The sequence below is a fragment of the Vombatus ursinus genome, unplaced genomic scaffold, assembly GCF_900497805.2.
Source record: "Vombatus ursinus unplaced genomic scaffold, bare-nosed wombat genome assembly UNPS02014926.1, whole genome shotgun sequence".
NCBI classification, from domain to species: Eukaryota; Metazoa; Chordata; class Mammalia; order Diprotodontia; family Vombatidae; genus Vombatus; species Vombatus ursinus.
The window spans coordinates 6,217,680-6,236,183 of record NW_020954704.1 but is presented as its reverse complement, the minus strand read 5'-3'; the positions used below and the strand labels follow the sequence as shown (position 1 = coordinate 6,236,183).

General features: G+C 39.0%; 1 protein-coding gene across 1 annotated transcript in view; it reads left to right on the top strand.

The window, feature by feature from the left end:
* Positions 1–18,504, top strand: part of PPP1R36 (protein phosphatase 1 regulatory subunit 36) — a 37,378-nt gene that overhangs the window by 2,188 nt on the left and 16,686 nt on the right. The window contains exons 2-6 of the mRNA XM_027843748.1: positions 108–172; positions 1,841–1,909; positions 12,782–12,868; positions 18,052–18,149; positions 18,244–18,310. Of these exons, the coding sequence (XP_027699549.1) occupies positions 108–172; positions 1,841–1,909; positions 12,782–12,868; positions 18,052–18,149; positions 18,244–18,310 (386 nt within the window). The remainder of the gene's footprint in view (positions 1–107; positions 173–1,840; positions 1,910–12,781; positions 12,869–18,051; positions 18,150–18,243; positions 18,311–18,504) is intronic.

Sequence of the window (18,504 nt, the reverse complement as noted above, 5' to 3'; positions counted from 1 at the left end):
TTCTTTATTGAAACCGAGAAGAGTAAAGATGAAGATGTTTTGGGTTTCATCGAGACTTATACCCTATAAATAATACTTTAAATGATTGAATCTTTTTTGCTTTTCAGCCTTTATCCCCACCAATAGGGAAATGGTACTGGGATCATGAGACCAACACTCTTAAATTAAAAAGGTAAAAATATTTATGTGAAATATTCTAATGTGCAAAAAAGGGTTTGTCTGGAAAGACCTTTTTATCTCCAGAATGTTGAGTACTTAGTGAGTATACTTATATTGAATATTGAACTTTATAGTTAATGGCAGAGTAAATTTTTTTCTGATTGTCATTTGAGAATTGACAATAGTTTCTACTTCTATAAGCTTTTACATCTTATGAAGTGCTTACCTCAGAACAAACTTGCGAGACAGGACAAGTATTATTTTCCCATTTTATAGATAAAGAAAACTGAGGCTCAGAGATGAAGTGAGTTTCCCAAGGTCATAACTAAGTAATAGAACAGGGACTCCAACCCAGGTCTTCTGATTTTCAGTCTAGTGCTCTTTCCACTACACTCTTTCCACTGCTCAGATGGCTTAAATATTTTATATAATATCCATATCAAGTTGCCTAAGTAACTTATTTGATTACTTTTCCAATTATTAAGTTAACTTCCTAGAAAATATGGCATTATATTTAGCTTAGCCTTTAATGTATTAATGCCTTATATATTTAATGTATATATAATGTGTCTTATATGTCTTAATGTATAAGTCTTTTATAATTATCTTAGATAATATTTAAGACATCTTTCATTTTAATAGCAAAGTATAGCCTCATCTACCTTTTTCACAAATGTCAATATAGTAGAAGAACATTCTTACAGACAGATGAAAATGAACATTCATTGGCATATGATTTGCATAACAAACTGATGTCATTTAAAAGATTGGCATCATTTTTATTACAAACCAAATGTGTGTGCATTTTAAACCTGTTAGAATGTTGCAATATTTCTAGTAATTTATAAGCCCAAATCAATAGTTTTATAGCTCATTCCCACATTATGTATCCCAGAAACTTCTTTTCAGTAATTCCTAAAACATCAGACCCCGTACTAATCACCAAGACCATAAAATACCAGGGAAAAGGTTAGGAGAGTTGTAGGTTTTTGAACCAAATAGTCAAAGTGATTAATGCATATATTGAGAGAGGCAGGAGTGGAGAGAATACTGTTCCTAAAGTGAGAAGGTCTGGGTCCAAGGTACTTTTTCTTCCTCCCTCCTCCCCCAACCACTATTTCCTTGTCCTGGAAAATAGTAATGGGTAAATGACTATTTAACCAGTGTACATCATCTGTTTCATAGGGTTGTTGTGAGGACCAAATATATTTGTGAGAACACTTTGTTTTTTGGTTTTTTTGGTTTTGGTTTTGTTTTTGTTTTTGTGAGGTAATTGGGGTTAAGTGACTTGCCCAGAATCACAAAGCTTGTGAGAACACTTTGTAATAACAGAGGATTATATAATTATAGGTGGCACTGTGCCTGGAATCAGGAAGACCTGAGTTCAAATCGGACCTCAGTCACTTATTAGTTGTATGATGCTAGGCAAGTCACTTAACCCTGTTTACCTCAGTTTCTTCATCTGTAAAATAAGCTGGAGAAGAAAATGGCAAACAACTACATTATCTTTGCCCAATAAAACCCAAAAAGGAGTCAATCAGAATCAGATATGACTGAAAATGACTGAACAACAGCAAACATAATTATTAATATGACATAGTAATAACAGAAATAAGGTTTGAGAATTTGTATGCTAAAGAATATACTGACATGCTAACTTAAACCTTCTTATACTTTTAAGATTATCTCAGTTCTCCCTGTCTGAAAGTAAAAGTGGACCTTCTTCCATTCACTTGTTAAAAAAAATTCTGTTAAGTAGACTTTTTTTTTATTTACAGTATTACTCAAACAATTTGCAATACTGATTTAAAAATATTTACAAGGTGGTGTTTAATCTTCAAGCGCTCCCTTACTGCTAAACTCAAAAGCATCCATTTCATCCCTTCAGTGAGTTTCAAATAACAGTCAATGATATAATAGTACTAGAGTGATGGGAAAAGTACCTTTGTAGCTTTTGTGCCAAATGTAACGTTTGAACATTGATGGAGTGACAGACACTTTTCCTTTAAGTTCAAACATACCACAACCCAAATGAAAACACAAGCATTGAGATATTCTGTGGATCCCTCTTAACTTGTAAACAAATAGGGCTGTGATCTGCTATTTTTGTGCCTGAGACACCGTGCACCTTGAAACCCTGCCCAGCCCAACCCCCTGGCATGGAAAGAGGGTAAGTGAGTTTTATAGAGTAGTTCCAGGATATCATCAGAGGCAGTGGTGGTCACAAGAGATCCAGAGAATAGAGTGTCTCCTCCAGTTATATTGATTGTATCAGACATCACACAGGCTGTCCAGTCCTTCACATACATCTATCAGTCAAGCAGCAGATATTTAGTGTGTCTGTGCAGATCTCTTGTCTGTGTTTAAGCTGTAAAGACTATGAAGGAATATCAAGTTTAGTTGGGGATAAAAATACATCTAGTATATAAGTACTAGGTGAGGGGGTATAGACAAATACTTATTGTGGGCTGGGGATGGGGTTAGCCAAGTTGGTGGAGAAGGTGGAACTTAAGTAAGGCCTTTGTTAAGTGGACCAGAACTGGCCTCTCACCTGTGGGTAGCCAGAGCCAAACAAACAGATCAGGCTAGAAACAGGAGAGTCAAGACACAAAACAGAAGTTTAATTAATTTCAGAGTGAGGAAAATGACGTATACATATGGAAGCCCCAACTCCTAAGAAGGAGGGCTTTTGCCCTGCAAGGAACAGAACCAGAGTTCTGTGATGGGAACAGGAGTGAAGTACCTGTCAGTGACAAGGAACAGGGATTATGCATATGTGATGGATGGCCCTGGGAAATAGGGGGAGCTAAATCCCTCAGTGAATGCCTGGTTCAAGCAATATGCTTTGCCAGAGAGTGATCCTGAGTGCAAAGTATTATTGTTATACCAAGCCCAGGACACAGCCTGCTTGCTGGGCCTTAGCTCTGGGAAATAGGGTATCTCCAAAATATTTTGACATTTCCCCCTTTTGGCCAAAGGAACCGTACCCTTAAGGCCAATAAAGGAGAGGCAGGTATATGTCACAGTTATATTGCCCAGGGTGGGGGGTTAGTTCCTTGAGGGGACCTATTGGGAAGTGTGTCCCAGGTAATTTATTGCTAGCCATTGTTTGAGTGAGAAGGGGGACCAAAAATGTCAGAGTGAGAAAATGCCAACATACACTTGAACCTGGGCCTTGGTGGTTGGGTACATAGCAAAAGGGGAGAGATAAAAAAACTAAAACAGTAGATTCAGCTTCTCATACAGAATCTTAGGACAGCTGTCTCATCTGGATGTTGGCTGTTTTGGGGTTCATCCACTAAGAAGCAGTTGCTTGTTTCAGATGATGCAGGATTAAACAGTACAATAAAGATTTTTTCTCACAATTCTCATAATTTCATAATTACATTAAGTCAGGTACAGATCAAATTATTTAGAGGGCTCACAATGGACTAGTTCTGAGAAGGGAGATTTACATGTCACCAAAGTAACCAAGAAAATTTTAACGTCAAGTCCCATGTAACAGAGGCATGAGCTAACTAAACACTCTCTTAGCCTTGCTGTTTCTATCCTTACCTAAATTCTGTAGTTGATATAATGTATGATAGAATTCACTTATAAAACTGTCTGGATCCAGGACTTTTTTTTAAGAAGCTCATTTATGGCCTGTTCTTCTGCCTTTTAAAATTATCAGACAGATACTTAAAAAAAGATAAAATACTTTCACTTTCTGTACCATCATCAATACAATTTATGTGTAAAATCCAATTAATCCTTAATTAATGAAAACTTAGAATTTATTACCAAAACATAGTTAAAGCCTGAATTTCCATGATTGTTAAATTTGGTAGCCAATCATATATATATATATATATATATATATATATATCTGTATATAGTTCTTAGAGAAAACAGTCTAATCCTGTTGCTTTTCTCAACATCTACTATTCCGTTTAATTAGAAAACTTTAACATAATAATCTTTGTCTTATTACTTTGTTTAATCATTTTCCCCTTTGGGGGATTTCATCCCTGGATTATAATTTGACCATAAATATAGGTTAAAATTGTAAGATGTTCATACTTGAATCCTATTAGATAAACTCAGAGATGTTCCAGTATCAATCTATTATTTAACAGATTTGGTATTGTATTTATAAAACTTCTTGTTTTAGAAATTTGCTATAAAAGGAAGAAGGAAGGACATAGGTATATCATAACAGAGGGGAAAACTCCCTTAGCTCTGTTGGGAAAAAAAAAATTCCCTTAACTCTGTTTGATTCCAGGCATGAGTCATATCTGACATCCACTTATGTAGTCACAGAGTGTTAAAGGTAAGGCTCAGGATTAACCAGGTGGGGAATTTTCCTTTTCCAGAAAGGAAATAGCACAATGGGGAAGAAGAATCAGGAGGATCCTACTTATATCATGTCCTAGGTCATTCCCCATAACCTTTCCCAGGCACAAACATCCACCTTAGCAGTCCTCATACTGCCCCACATACCATTCTCTACTACTGGCTTTATGACAATTCAGATAACTATCCCAGTAATCAAAATTCAAAACAACAGTAAATTTACAATCCCAGGAATTCTTACCTAAAATAGAAAATTTTCACTAACCACAACTTAGAGCTTGAGTGTCTTTCCCAATGTTTCCTTAACAGTTAACATTTCATTAATTTTTTACTTATAAATTAAAACTATCCATTTTCTGGAGCTTCAAACATACAGCAATATCATTAATATGTTGAAGCTACATCTTTAAACTACCTTATACACTTTCATAATAGCCAAGATTTTCAAATAAAAATCTGCTATCATAGTAAATATTCTTATTAGTAGTAGTAATAGCATTATTATTATTACTTGTTTATAGCTATATATGCCTCATTAAATATTTAACAATTTTCAAATATCTATTTTTTACCACATCCTTTTAAAAGCCCAATTCATGATGACAGCATCCAATTAAAAATTGCTTTGTCTAACAGCATTTCTGTTTTACAATGGTCCCTCAAATTTTACAACGTACATTTAGAAATACAATATAATTCAGAAATACAATAATAACACAAACAGTAAACTTCAGATGACACCAGTTGCATTTCCAAATTATCACATATAAAAATCATTGATCTTATTACCTTTGACATTTTTAAACCACTTTAAAGTTATCAGATATGGAACAATAACATTCAATTAGAGAAATAATAATAATAATGTAGTGCTTTAGCATATGCCAGTCACTGTGTTAAGCTCTTTACAATCATTATATCATTCTGATCTCACAACAACAACCATTATTTTTCACTTTACAAATCAGGAAACTGGGGCAAATAGAGATAAAATAACTTGCCTAAAATTACACAGCTAATACATTTCTGCAACTGGAACAGAGAAGGATGGACTTACCAAGGGAAGAGGTTGGCTGGCTCCCCACCTTGTACTGGTATGCTAGGTGCTGCCAGGAGTGCCTGGATTCTCCCAGGCAGCAGTTGGGCAGAGCCTGCAGAGGTCCAGGCTGCCTTGGAGATATTGACTGACCAGGCTTTGGGGGCTGTGGCAGAGGGCACTGCCTAGGGTTTGGTGTGGCTGGGGCTGAGACCTTCCCATTGATGGTAGTTACTGGTGGTAGGGCTCAGGGAATGCTGGCCATGGGGCCTGACCCTCCTCCCCCCTAGACAGCTGCAGGTGTTGAGGTTGGGAAGTTGCTGGGGCAGGGTGTATAGGGCCCCCACTGTGGCTGCTGTTCCCCCCTTTTCTACCAGGTGAGGCAGAATTCAAGTTTCCCTAGAGTTCTCCAGCATCTTCTTTTCTTAATCTGATCTGAGAGGGGTTAACAGAGAGAGATGGGCTGTAATGGTCTTGTTAGCAATCCCCACAACTGAGATACACCCATGACTCTGGGGGAGGGGAGTGGGACATGCTGAGTGAAGGTTATGGGGGAGGGTCCCTCAATACTTTCTGTGTGCTTTTTCAGCATCTACCCTAGTTATTTAAAGGGGACCATATTTTCCTTTCCTAATTGTGCAGAAGGGGGCTCAGGGATAAAATAGGAATTCAAGGAACGGTTAACAAGAGTTTGCTATTTACCTATTTTTTTCACTCTCTTCATTTCTGGACTTCCTTCTAACTAACTTACCTTCACTGCCCTAGAACAATGAAGCTATTACTTTTAAGTCAATTACTTTTAAAACTTAAAAAAAAATTATAAGATTTAATTATTATTTTTCCTTAAAATAAATCCTACAGAGTGGTACCTCAAAACAGTAAGATTTTTCAGAAGGGGCAGCTAGGTGGCACAGTGGATAGAGCACTGGCTCTGTAGTCAGGAGGACCTGTGTTCAAATCCAGCCTTAGACACTTACTAGATAGCTGTGTGACCCTGGGTAAGCCACTTAACTCCCATTGCCTCTGTAACAAAAAAAAAAAAAAAAAAAAAAAAGATGTTTCAGAAGGGGGTGAGCTCCTGGAATTACCCCAAAGTCTCGGGAGTTTTCTTATGCAATCTTAAAATGATTAATTGCTGGATAGAGCACCAGCCCTGGATTCAGGAGGACCTGAGTTCAAATCTGGCCTCAGACACATAACACTTACGAGCTGTGTGACCCTGGGCAAGTCACTTAACCCCATTGCCTAGCCAAAAAACAAAATGATTAATTGCCAAACTCTTTAATGATTAATCTCCAAATCTCCAGAATCTGCTAAGATGTTTTTAGTGGTTCTACTACTTTAATTATCTAACTATTTCTATAGCCCCAACTTGTCTAGTGTTGGGACCACAGGAAAAAAATATCTTACAGCCTTTTCCACTTTTCTTATAACCTAATCTCCCTCAGCAAGCCTAAGGTGAGAATTAGTAAAGTTAATAAATCTTTTCTAGTGTTCTAACTATAGGCCTTAGAGAGTTTTCTGGCTAGTTGCATTTTAAATCTTTCGAGGTAATAGAATTTAGCTCACAGCACAAACATGACACAAACATTCTGCATTTTACAAAGACACAAACAAGATAGATACAAACTGAAAAAAAAAGCATGCAATTAAAATGTTAATTTCAACCAGTTCCAGATGCACACAAAACCAAATATGTAAACAATTCTTATGCAAATAAAATTTGACATGTGCAGCATATATATAAAGAAACCAGATGCACATAAAAAAACTTGCCAATTCATGTGCAGAAAAAAAAAAAAAGAAAACCAGAACTTACCAGAGATCCAAGTCAAAAGAAGGGGGCTGGAACATTCCTCACAATGAAAAGCCAAGATCAGTCAAAGGTGAGTGGGAGGATGTGAGCAAGAAAGAGTGGTGGACTCACCAGATGAGGGAGGTCAGACTTTGGAGAAATAAATCTCCAGTGGCTCCTAGTTCACCCCAACTGGTACCGGAAGGTCCATTTGGCTTTGTTCTGTGTCAAATTGCACTTGTGATACCAATTAGTGTCAACTGGACCAGAACCAGCCTCTAACCTGTGAGTGGCCAGAGCCAAACAAACAGAGCAGGCTAGAGACAGGAGAGTCGGGACACAAAACAGAAGTTTAATTTCAGAGTGAGGAAAATGACATATGCATATAGAAACCCCACCCCCCTCCTAAAAAGGAGGGCTTAATATGCTGGACTAAAGGCAGGTCATATATACATCCTGGGCTGGACCATGATGTAATCATTTTTAGGTCTTGAGCTACTGTTCCCACCGGCCCTGGGGGACCAGTATTGTCTCATCTTGGGGGTTGCACCCACCCTTCAGGGGACAGAACCAGAGTTCTGTGATGGGAACAGAAGTGCAATACCTATCAGCGATAAGGAGCAGGGATTGTGAATATGTGATGGATATCCCTGGGAAATAGGGGGAGTTAAATCCCTCAGTAAACACCTGGTGCTGGTCCAAGCAATATGCTTTGCTAGAGGGTGATATCATCCTGAATGCAAAGGATTACTGTTATACCAAGCTCAGGACACAGCCTGCTTGCTGGGCCTTAGCTCTGGGAAGCAGGGTATCTCCAAAATATTTTGACACATTCAAAGATGGTTTGGATTCAGATGGACAGGTAAGCATTTTAAATTGAGAGTGTAGTGTGAAGACAAGGAGCTTTCTGAGGCTGGATTTGAACTCGGGAAGAAAAGTCTTCCTGGCTCCAGGCCCAGCACTCTTTTCTACTTTGCCACCTAGCTGCCAGTGAATATAGACTAGTCTGGATAGAAAAGTGGCTTAATGTAAAGTGGGAGATGGACTAGAAAACTAGAAAGGTAGGTTTGGAGAGATTAGTAAGGCTTTATTAGTAAATTAGAGATTAGTAAGGCTACTTTGAATGGCTAAGTGTTTTAGAAGTAACCTGCAGAAGTATCCATAATCAATTATCTTAATTTTTATAATTTGGGGTAACATTTTTATCAAAAATGGATGAGCAGGCTTAGACATACAAGGAATATAGGACCAAACTTTGGCCTAAAGTACAAATCCTAATTAAGGCTTGGATGATTTACTATTTGAAAATTCCCAAAATTCACTTTCCTTTTTTTCAGTATAACTTCTCAGTCCTTCTTGTAGTGTACATTTGGCCAATAAAGTTGTTGTCAGAGGCCTCCTGGTTATCTTTAACCTAAAGTCTTATACATATGGTCATAGATTTAGACTTTTGAAAGAGACCTTTGAAGGTCATTTAGTTCAACCTTCATGTTTTAGGGATAAGGAAAAGGAATTCCAAAGAAGGGATTTGACTAAGGCCACATAGGCAAGGAAGTGTTAGAGCATTCGAACCCAGGTTTTCCAACATTTTCCACTGAACTATGCAGACTTCATTAAACAACTGATAACTTTACTCTCGAGCTGTGTGTCCAAGTTCTTGGGCTAGCCTAAGTTAGTATGCATTGTCTTTACAGAGTCAGCAATCTTGTCTGTTATTGCTTTAATGAACACTTCTACCAATTCAACATCATCGCTAGAAGAGCTATCATAAGGAAAGAAAGAAAAGGAATAGATGGGCTTGAGGTAGTTAGCTATAAATCTGTGTTCAGACTAGGAAATTTGCTTATGTACAGGTTAAGCCAGTGTCCCCCTTTAAATCTCCATAAGCCCCATAAGCCACCAGTTTTTATCCCGGCCAAAACAAAGGAGACAACAAGCATAGAATGACTGTAAAACTATGAAGAACCTAAGAGGATACAAATCAAGGTCTTAATTGTAGCTATAGATCCTGAAATATATGTCTTACCTTTAGTTAGGACTAAGGGGGAACGTAATGATTATGATGCAGTATTGGGAAAATAGGAACAATGCTGTGTCCTAACACAGTGCTAGCTATGGGAAAGACTAGATTCCATGAGTATCACCAGATCAAATGGAAGATCATGACATTTTCTGACACATCTTTGAAAACCAGCAGCATAATATAATGGAAGGACTCCTGGACTCTTACAGTCAAAAGACCTGGGTGCATGATCTGGAAAATAGGATGTAAGCTCCTTGAGAGTAGGAGCAGTGGAAAGAGTGCTGAATCTGGAGTCACAGAATCTGAGTTCCATTTTACTATCTGTATGAGTTTGGGCAAGTCACTTAACCTCTCTGGGCCTCAGTTTCTTCATCTGTAAAATGGAGCTGGACTAGATGATCTTCTAGCTCTCTAGATGATCCTACCATTATGTAGACACACACACACACACATACATACACAAATATATACACACTGGATATATAGATATTCATATAACACACGTGTGATCTGTATAAATACACACACACATACATACATTTATGACTTGATTTTGCCTTTGTATCTCCAGCACCAAGCATAATGATTGGCACAGTGTAGGCACTTGGTAAATGTTTGTTGAATTAAATTACTAACTAGCCCCCTGTTGAATTGATGACCCACCAGCAAATCCTTTAACCTTTCTACTTTTCTCCTTTTCTCAATTGTAAAATGGGCATTATTGACTGCACTATCTACTTACCTCACCAGTGTTTCTCAAAGATTCCAAATAGGTGTCAGCTTAGGCATGCTGCTCTAGATAATGGTTAGCATCATCACCTGAGGCAGGGTTCTAGAACAGTCCAGATAAATTCTGACAACTGTGACAAGAGAATGTCCATTGAGGGCTGAGAATCCATAATTTACAGAAATAAGCCATTTAAGAGGGGTGTCCAGCTGAAATGGGGAACAAAGAAAAAGAAGAGACTGGTCTGTAGTGGAAAACCAGAATTTAATCTGGCAGGCAGGGATTGATTTAGAGTTAACAAAGCCACGAGAGAGAAACCAGGATTTTAGGGCCGTTTTAAGAGCCAGAAACTACCGGTTGGACAAAAGATCTGGCATTCAGCAGAGGCAGAATGGCCTGGGGGGTGTGCTCCATTATGTTTCTAAAGGGCCGGTGACCTAGAAACCTGAGGCCAAGCATTCAGATAAAATACAGACTTCCTCTGGTTAGGTTGAGAAAGTGGATGAATTTCTTCTTTTAAAGTGACAAATCACTAAGATAAAGTTGGCAAATGACCCAAGAAAAACTGATTTCCAGGGCTGTGAATGAGGGCTTGAAGCAGGGGTGTGTTGGTTTATTAAACATTTGTTTAAGAAAAATGTAGGCACAACACATTTTTAAGTTTAATCTGCATTACAAACATTTTCTCCATTCCTATCTTAACATGTGGCCTTCTAGGTCTGCAGCCTTTTGACCAAGTCCACGTTTTACAGAACAAATCCTTTTATTAAGGGGATTTGTTCTGTGAAATTTGGATTCAATCAAAGGGCTGAACTTGAGTACCTAGAGGGCCACAAGAGGCCTCTAGGCCACAAGTTCCCCACCCTGGTCTAGGCAATCGACAAAACAATAAATCAAGCCCTGATTGATAGCGATTGCATATTTCTGAGATATAAATGCTCACAATGAAAATTTAACTTTCAGCTCTTGGGGTGTCCAGCTGACTCTAGCACACTTCCTAGTAAAATTGAGCAGAAAATGTCTTTTGTTGCTGTTCAGTTATGTCCAATTCTCGACCCCGTTTGGGGTATTCTTGGCAAAGATACTAAAATGATTTCTTATTTCCTTCACCCCATTTTACAGATGAGGAAGCTGAGGCAAACAGTGTTAAGTGTCTTGACCAGGGTCACACAACTAGGAAGTGTCTGAGGACAGATTTGAACTCAGGAAGATAAGTCTTCCTGACTCTAGGCTGGCACTCCATCCACTAAGCTACCTAGCTGCCCTTGGGAATTACAACTCAAATAATAGTGGCCCAGGTGAAATGAAAAAATGCAGAAAGTCCCTTTTCTAGATGACATTTTGTCCAAATTGCCCAGTCATACCATGTGCTGATAGAAGAAATTTCTCATCTGACCAATTCTTTTAGTTGAGAGGGAGTATTGTTTTAAGACAGTTTGTTTTTGAGATAACATGTGCCCCAGAAGATGAGAAAACCAGAGCTCTTATCTGAACACAGAGGGAATGAGGTTCTCCATAAATGATATCCGTGTATATGAAACAACTCAACCTGAAAAATGCACTTAATTCTGTCTTCTGTTCCTACATCTGGACTTAGGCTTCACAGAGAGAGGTGTAAATTTGGAGCAAGATTTGAGTTTCTGGGCTACCTTGTGACTCAACATGGCATTCAACCAAGCTCAGGAAAGCCAAAGCCATAACAGATCTTAAATCCCCACGGGACACAAAACAACTCTATCAGGTAGACACAGAAAACACATCATTTAATAAGGAGACCCTAGAGCTCTCTTTGTCATTTGGGGCTGGGCTCTGGTACACCCTTTTCCCAAGTCCTGGTGCCAGTTACTGAAGGAATCAATCCTTCCTCCCCTGAGGGCCGTTGTGAGTTTTGGTGGAGAAACCATTCATTGTCTAACTTATAAAGTCATAGAAGTGCCTCCTGCCTGGGCACCTCGACTTTGTTGACTGATTGATTGTGACTTAGCAATGGAGATTGGAAAGGCTGGTGACTGAGGTTGAAATAACGTGTGGAGGACCTAGAATTCCACTCTTAAGTCAGCAATCTTTGACCCTTATGGAATGAATGACAAATAATTTATTTAAACAGATGGCAAGGCCTGGTGTTCTGAAGTTCCCTGTTGTTTTGTCTTTTCCCTTATGTGTCTCCCAATGTTCCAGAGGCTCATGCTTGAAAATTGGATGTCACTTTTCAGTTGTTACTCTTTCTTCAAGTAGCTGTTCTACAAAATTCTCAGTGAGTGGTAGTACCTTGTGTTCTATTAAGGCCCTAAGTGAATGGGCATGAGCTGTGCTGTTAGTGTGATTAGCTGAGCTGTAATCTTGGCATTACAGACATATCCCACCAAATAGAGTTCAGTAAGTCCTAAAGAAACCACATTGACTACTAGGAAACCTTACTAGGGCCAATGAATTCCGCACAAATAGTATCGGGGGGAGCAAATGAGAGGGTGAGAGAAGAGGAGGAGTGGAGAAGAGAAAAAGAGGATTTCCAGCCCTGTCCAAAAAAACCCTCAGAACAACCTTTTCCTCTGTTCCCCCCAAATGAGGTTACAATGGAGTTTGGTTAATATGAATGCATGATAATGCAAAATGTTAGGCCAATGTTATGCATGATAAACTTTATAGGCATTTTTCCCCTACAGAGGAAAAAAATATTGTTTGCTTAATGACTACTCTCTTTTACAGTCCTATGCCTGCATCAGAAACCAAAGAGAAACTCAAGAAGGGCAAATCAGTTCACTTTGTTGAAAATGATGGCTCTGCCTCAGAAAGGTATTTTTTTTCATTTCATAATCAGAGCATTTCTCTAGCAACTTTTAGAATTATTTTAAACCCTTGCAAGTTGCAAGAAAGTGTTATTTCTATCACCACTAACATGAGAAGTACCAAAGAATTAATACTTATTGTATTATTTAAATTTGTTGAGGGAATTGAGGGAGGCTTTACCCATGTTGGAATTTGGCTAATGGCTGCTGTTGAGATTTTCCATCTTTAAAAGTGTTGCCAACAATTATCAACTTATAAAATATAAATTGATGAGTGCTTTATGTATCAATAACAGATTTAAATGCACTGTCTTAAATGGAATACATTAATTATTCAAATATGAGTTGGATTATATGACTTCTCAACTGTGAGGTTCTATGATCTTTTTTTTTCTTGACATAGTAATTGGTTAATATGAATGTCTTTATGCATTGAAATGGGCTTGTTCAAGGTGTATTCTTAAAATAGTCAAACTGATTCCACATGCTGATGAAGACACACTCTACGGCTGAGCAGAATCTCATTGGGCAGCCATATTAGGCAATTCTCCCCTATGGCCATAAAGATCCACTAGGGCCAACTGGGACAGAGACCCTGATCTCATACTCATGCTCCTACCTGATGACTTCCGAGTCAAAAGTAAGAGCGTACATGAGGACTCTCTGATTTCTACTGTCCCCAAAGGGGAGACCTATTCCAGGCTACTCTTATACTAGTGATCCTCAGTGTACATAGTGGATTGTGTTTGTGTCTGGGGCAACTGCAGGTTTTCCAAGCAGGTCAGGATAGTACTAATGGCAGCATTTTGGGGATCCCCAAGAGAGAACAGATCTGGAAAGTCAGTTGAAAAATATTGCCATATTGGGGAAAAAAACTGAAAAACAACAGACTGTCACCCATCAATGCTGAAGCCATTGACCCCAGGTCATGCAACCCCAGGTTGAAGTCAATCCTTCTCTAGCCAAATTTCCAATTGATGTAGAGGTTTTGAATGCCATTAGGTTCCTCTTGTGTGGTAAAGCTCCTGGTGCTGATTCTGTTCCAGCAGAGATTTACAAGGCAGGGAGTCCATTGCTCATACAAAAGCTGATTGAAATCTTCCAGGTTATGTGGCAAGAGGAGATTATCCTCCAGGTATGCAAGAATGCCTCCATTGTCCAGCTCTATAAAGGAAAATAGGTTGTCCTGAGACAATCATGGACTGGGGCGGGACAAGATGGGGGAAGTGTCCTCTCTCTTAGTCATTGTTACCAAGATGCTTGTCAAAGACCTCCTTAATAGGCTGATCCTTCATCTGGAAGATTGTCATTTACCCAAGAGGCAGTGTGGCTTCAGAAAGGGCCAAAAAATGGTCAACATGGTGTTTGCTGTCCAACAAATCCAGGAGAAATTCCAGGAGCAGAACAGAGGTCTGTACGCAATGTTTGTCACTTATTGACAATTGTGAGGGTTTGTAGAAGATTATGACAAAATTTGGTTGCCCAGAGTTCATCAGTATCGTATGCCAGTTCCAGGATGGCTCTGGGTAATGGATGAGTCTCAAGCTTTGCCAGTCACCAGTGGAGTGAAGCAGAGCTGTGTGCTTGCTCCCATGCTTTTTAAGCATGATGTTTTTAGCAGCTACTGCACTGATAGTAAATCATTTAACTTGAAAAAGCTACAAGCCAAAACTAAAGGGGAGGAAGAGCTCATGCATGACTTTTTGTTTGCAGATGATTGTGCACTCAATGCAGCCTCTGAGGCTGAGATGCAACAGAGTACAGACCCATTCTTTATGCTTGTGCTAATTTTGTCCTGACAACACCAAGACAACAGAGGTGCTTCACCAGCCAGCATTCATACATGGAATCATCAAGTACAACAAATGGAGAAATTTTAAATGCTATGGATAAGTTTACTTACCTTGTCAGTAATACTTTCCAGGGATGTACACAGAGATGATGAGGTTGACACACACGTTGCCAGAGCCAGCTCGGAGTCTCTGAAGGAAAATGTGGAAGAGGAGATATTAGGCTGCCTACCAAATCAAAGGTCTATAGAGCCATTGTATTGACCTCATTGTTGTGTGACTGTAAAACCTGGGTGGTCTATCGCTGCCGTGCCAAGAAACTAAATTGCATCCACTTGAATTGTCTTAGAAAGATTCTGAAGATAAGGTAAGGTAAGGTACTGGACACTGAGGTCATTTTCTCAAGCTGAACTGCCAAGCATTCAAATTCTGCTGCACAGGGCACAACTCTGATTGGCTGGTCACGTCGTTCAAATGCCAAACCTCTGTTTGCCTAAAAGACTATTTAACAGAGAACTTAAACAAGGCAAGCTCTCATATGGAGGTCAGAAGAAGCCACACAAGGACACTCTCAAGGTCTCTCTGAAGAACTTTGAAATTGATTATAAGACATGGGAGACACTGGCACAGGACCACCCAGCGTGGTATGCCCATGTCAAAAGTGGTGCCGTGCTCTATGCGCAAAGCAGAATTGCAGTAGGTCAGAAGAAACATGAGATGCACATATTTAGAGACATCTCCATTCCAATATTCATATGGACTATTTCTGCCCAGCCTGTGGTAGAGCCTTCTCAATTTGAATTGGTCTGATCCATCACAGTCAGATACGTTGTACATTGATCCTGACCTGGTGATGTCATTTTGGTGCTCTTTAAGTACAAAGGACAACAATCACGAATTTCTATTTCTCTAATATTCCAATTAGAATATTAGAGCAATTTTAGAGGAATTTAGAGCATTTTTATATGACTATTGATAACTTTGATTTTTTTCATATGAAAACTGCTTGTTCATTTCTTTAACCATTTATCAATTGGGGAATGGCTCTTATTTTTATAAATTTGACTCAGTTCCCTATATACTTGAGAAATGGGACCTTTATCAGAGAAACTTGCTGTAAACAAGTTTCCCCACTTTCCTGCTTTCTTTCTAATTTTGTCTGCATTGATTTTGTATTGCAAAAACTTTTAAAAGTTATATAACCATAATTATCCATTTTACTATGCATGATCTTCTCTATCTCTTGTTCACTCAAAAACTTTTCCCTTATCTATAGATTTGACAGGTAATTTTTTTTCCCATCCTACCTTAACTCGCTTACTGCTACTCATTTTGAAGGAATTACCTTCTTCAAGGTGGTTTTGTACCTTTTTTCCCTCTTGGCCAATTCTGCTTTTTAAAAAGTTATTTTCATTATTTTTTGTGCCTCTTTTACCAAGTTGTTAATTATCTTTTCATAATTTTCCTGCATTACTCAAATTTCTTTTCCGAATTTTCCTCTACTACTCTTATTTGATTTTTAAAATCATTTTTTGCCCTTTTTATTTATTTGTTTGTTTTTTGTTTGTTTTTTGCTAGGCAATGGGGTTAAGTGACTTGCCCAGGGTCACACAGCTAGTAAGTGTCAAGGGCCTGAGGCCATATTTGAACTCAGGTCCTCCTGACACCAGGGCCAGAGCTCTATCCAGTGCACCACCTAGCTGCCCCTGCCCTTAAAAAAAAATCTTCTAGGAATTCTTGTTGGGTTGCAATTTGCAACCCAACAATCTGCATTTTTTTTTTCCTTTTTTTTTTTTTTTTTTGCTCGGCAATGGGCTTAAGTGACTTGCCCAGGGTCACACAGCTAATAAGTGCCAAGTGTCTGAGACTGAATTTGAACTCAGGTCCTCCTGACTCCAAGGCCAGAGCTCTATCCACCGTACCACCTAGCTGCCCCCATTTTTTGCTCTGAGGCTTGTATATGCTTGTAGGTGTTTTCATGTCATTGTCTTCTTTTGAGTTTGAGTCTTGAGCTTCCTCATCACTATAGTAGATTTTCACAGTCAGGTTCTTTCTTCATTATTTGCTCATTTTTCAACCAATTTCTAGACTTTGAACTTTGTGTTAGGGCTGGGCTCTGCTCATCTCAGGGTGGGGAGGTGTGATACTGTTCCAAGCTTCAGGCTTTTTTTGTCCTGCTATTTTCACAGCTAATTCTGGGGACCTGTAAGTTTTGGGTGCTTCTAAGATGGTGTGATCCTGGGAGGTATGGGCACTGCTTTACCTGGGAAGGGACCTTTCTCCCTTGTGACTGCAGGCACTCATCATCTCTACCCTCGAATTGCAACCCAGAACTGGGTAATGGAGTTTCCAAGAGGCACCCAGTCCTTTGACCCATGTCCACAGAGGAGATCCCTGTAATCTCTTTCTGACCAATTGTCCAATCCCCTTGCTGCCATAGCCTCCAAGGTCCACAGCTGATGTTGCCACACTCCTGTGCACTCCAGGCCAGTCCCACCCCAACGTCATAGACCTCTCCTGCCAATCTCCTAAGTTGTCTTGGGTTAGAAAAATGTCTCACCCCAAACTTTTGTTGGCTATGCTACTCCAGAATTCAATTTGATGCATTATTTTTAAAGTTGCTTGAAGGAGAATATTGGGAAAGTTTAGCTGGAATGATACCTCTACTCTCCCATCTTGACTCATCAGAACACTATACCTTGTAACCTAAACTCTGTGTAGCTTATTTTCATTGTTTTTAGGGGCACATTGAAATTTTGAGCGTTAGACTTAGAGTCAGGGAGACCTGGATTCATATCCTGTCTCTGACACTAGTTGTTTTATCTTGGGGAAGTCACTTGTCTCTGAGCCTCTATCTGTGAAATGGGGATGATAAAATGTATACTTCCTACCTCACAAGGTTGTTATCAAGAAAGTAATTTGTAAATTTTAAGGGGTCATATAAATGTGAGATATTGTTATTACTATTCGCTTCTGCTCTGGACTTAGTTGAGAAAAAAAAGTTGCATTTAATACTTAACTGATCTCTAGTAATTAATTGACAGAGGAACAGGGATAATGTTGATGATGATAATTCCAGATCTCCAGAGAGACCAGACAGAATAGTTGTCATCAGTCCAAAGATTCCTGAACCTATGTGGGGTCCAGGGCCTAAAGAAGGAGAGTATCCTATATGCAATAGAGAGAAAGTCTGGGAGCTCGACTGGTCCTATTATCGCCCTTGCTGTCCTTCAGGGTTGAATCTTTATGAAGCTAACTGCACACACACACACACACACACACACACACACACACACGCACAAACAACCCTAATTACTATGTACTCATGCCTATGTATTTTGTCCAGCAGAGTCTCAATACAGCTAAAACATTTCTAATTATTTACACTGCACATTATTAGGTTGTCTGAGAAGAGATTTTCTAAAAGAGATGAGAAATCAACCAAAGGAATTGATAAAAAGTCAAAGAATGACAAGGTTACTCTGGATGATGCTAAATGTGAGTCAACATCTTTTTATCTGTCCTCTTTGCTATTGTTACCTGGGACACAACTTTTTGCTGATTCTTCAGCTTTTCTTCTCTTCATTTTCAGATGTTGCCTTGTTTTTATTACAAGATACTGAAATGCAGCATATCTATTCTTTTACAGCATTCATGAGGTATGTGGTGATGTCTGCAATAACCTATATTGATAAGTGATGGCAAGGTTCCTTGAAAGAGGAATGATGTTTGATGAAGAGATTGGACTCTCAACAACTTCCAAATCTAAATCTGCGATCCTATGATTTCTGGAGGGAGAGGGGCCTTTACAGTATGTGTGCCTGTTGCTACATATATGGTGGGCTACTGCCTC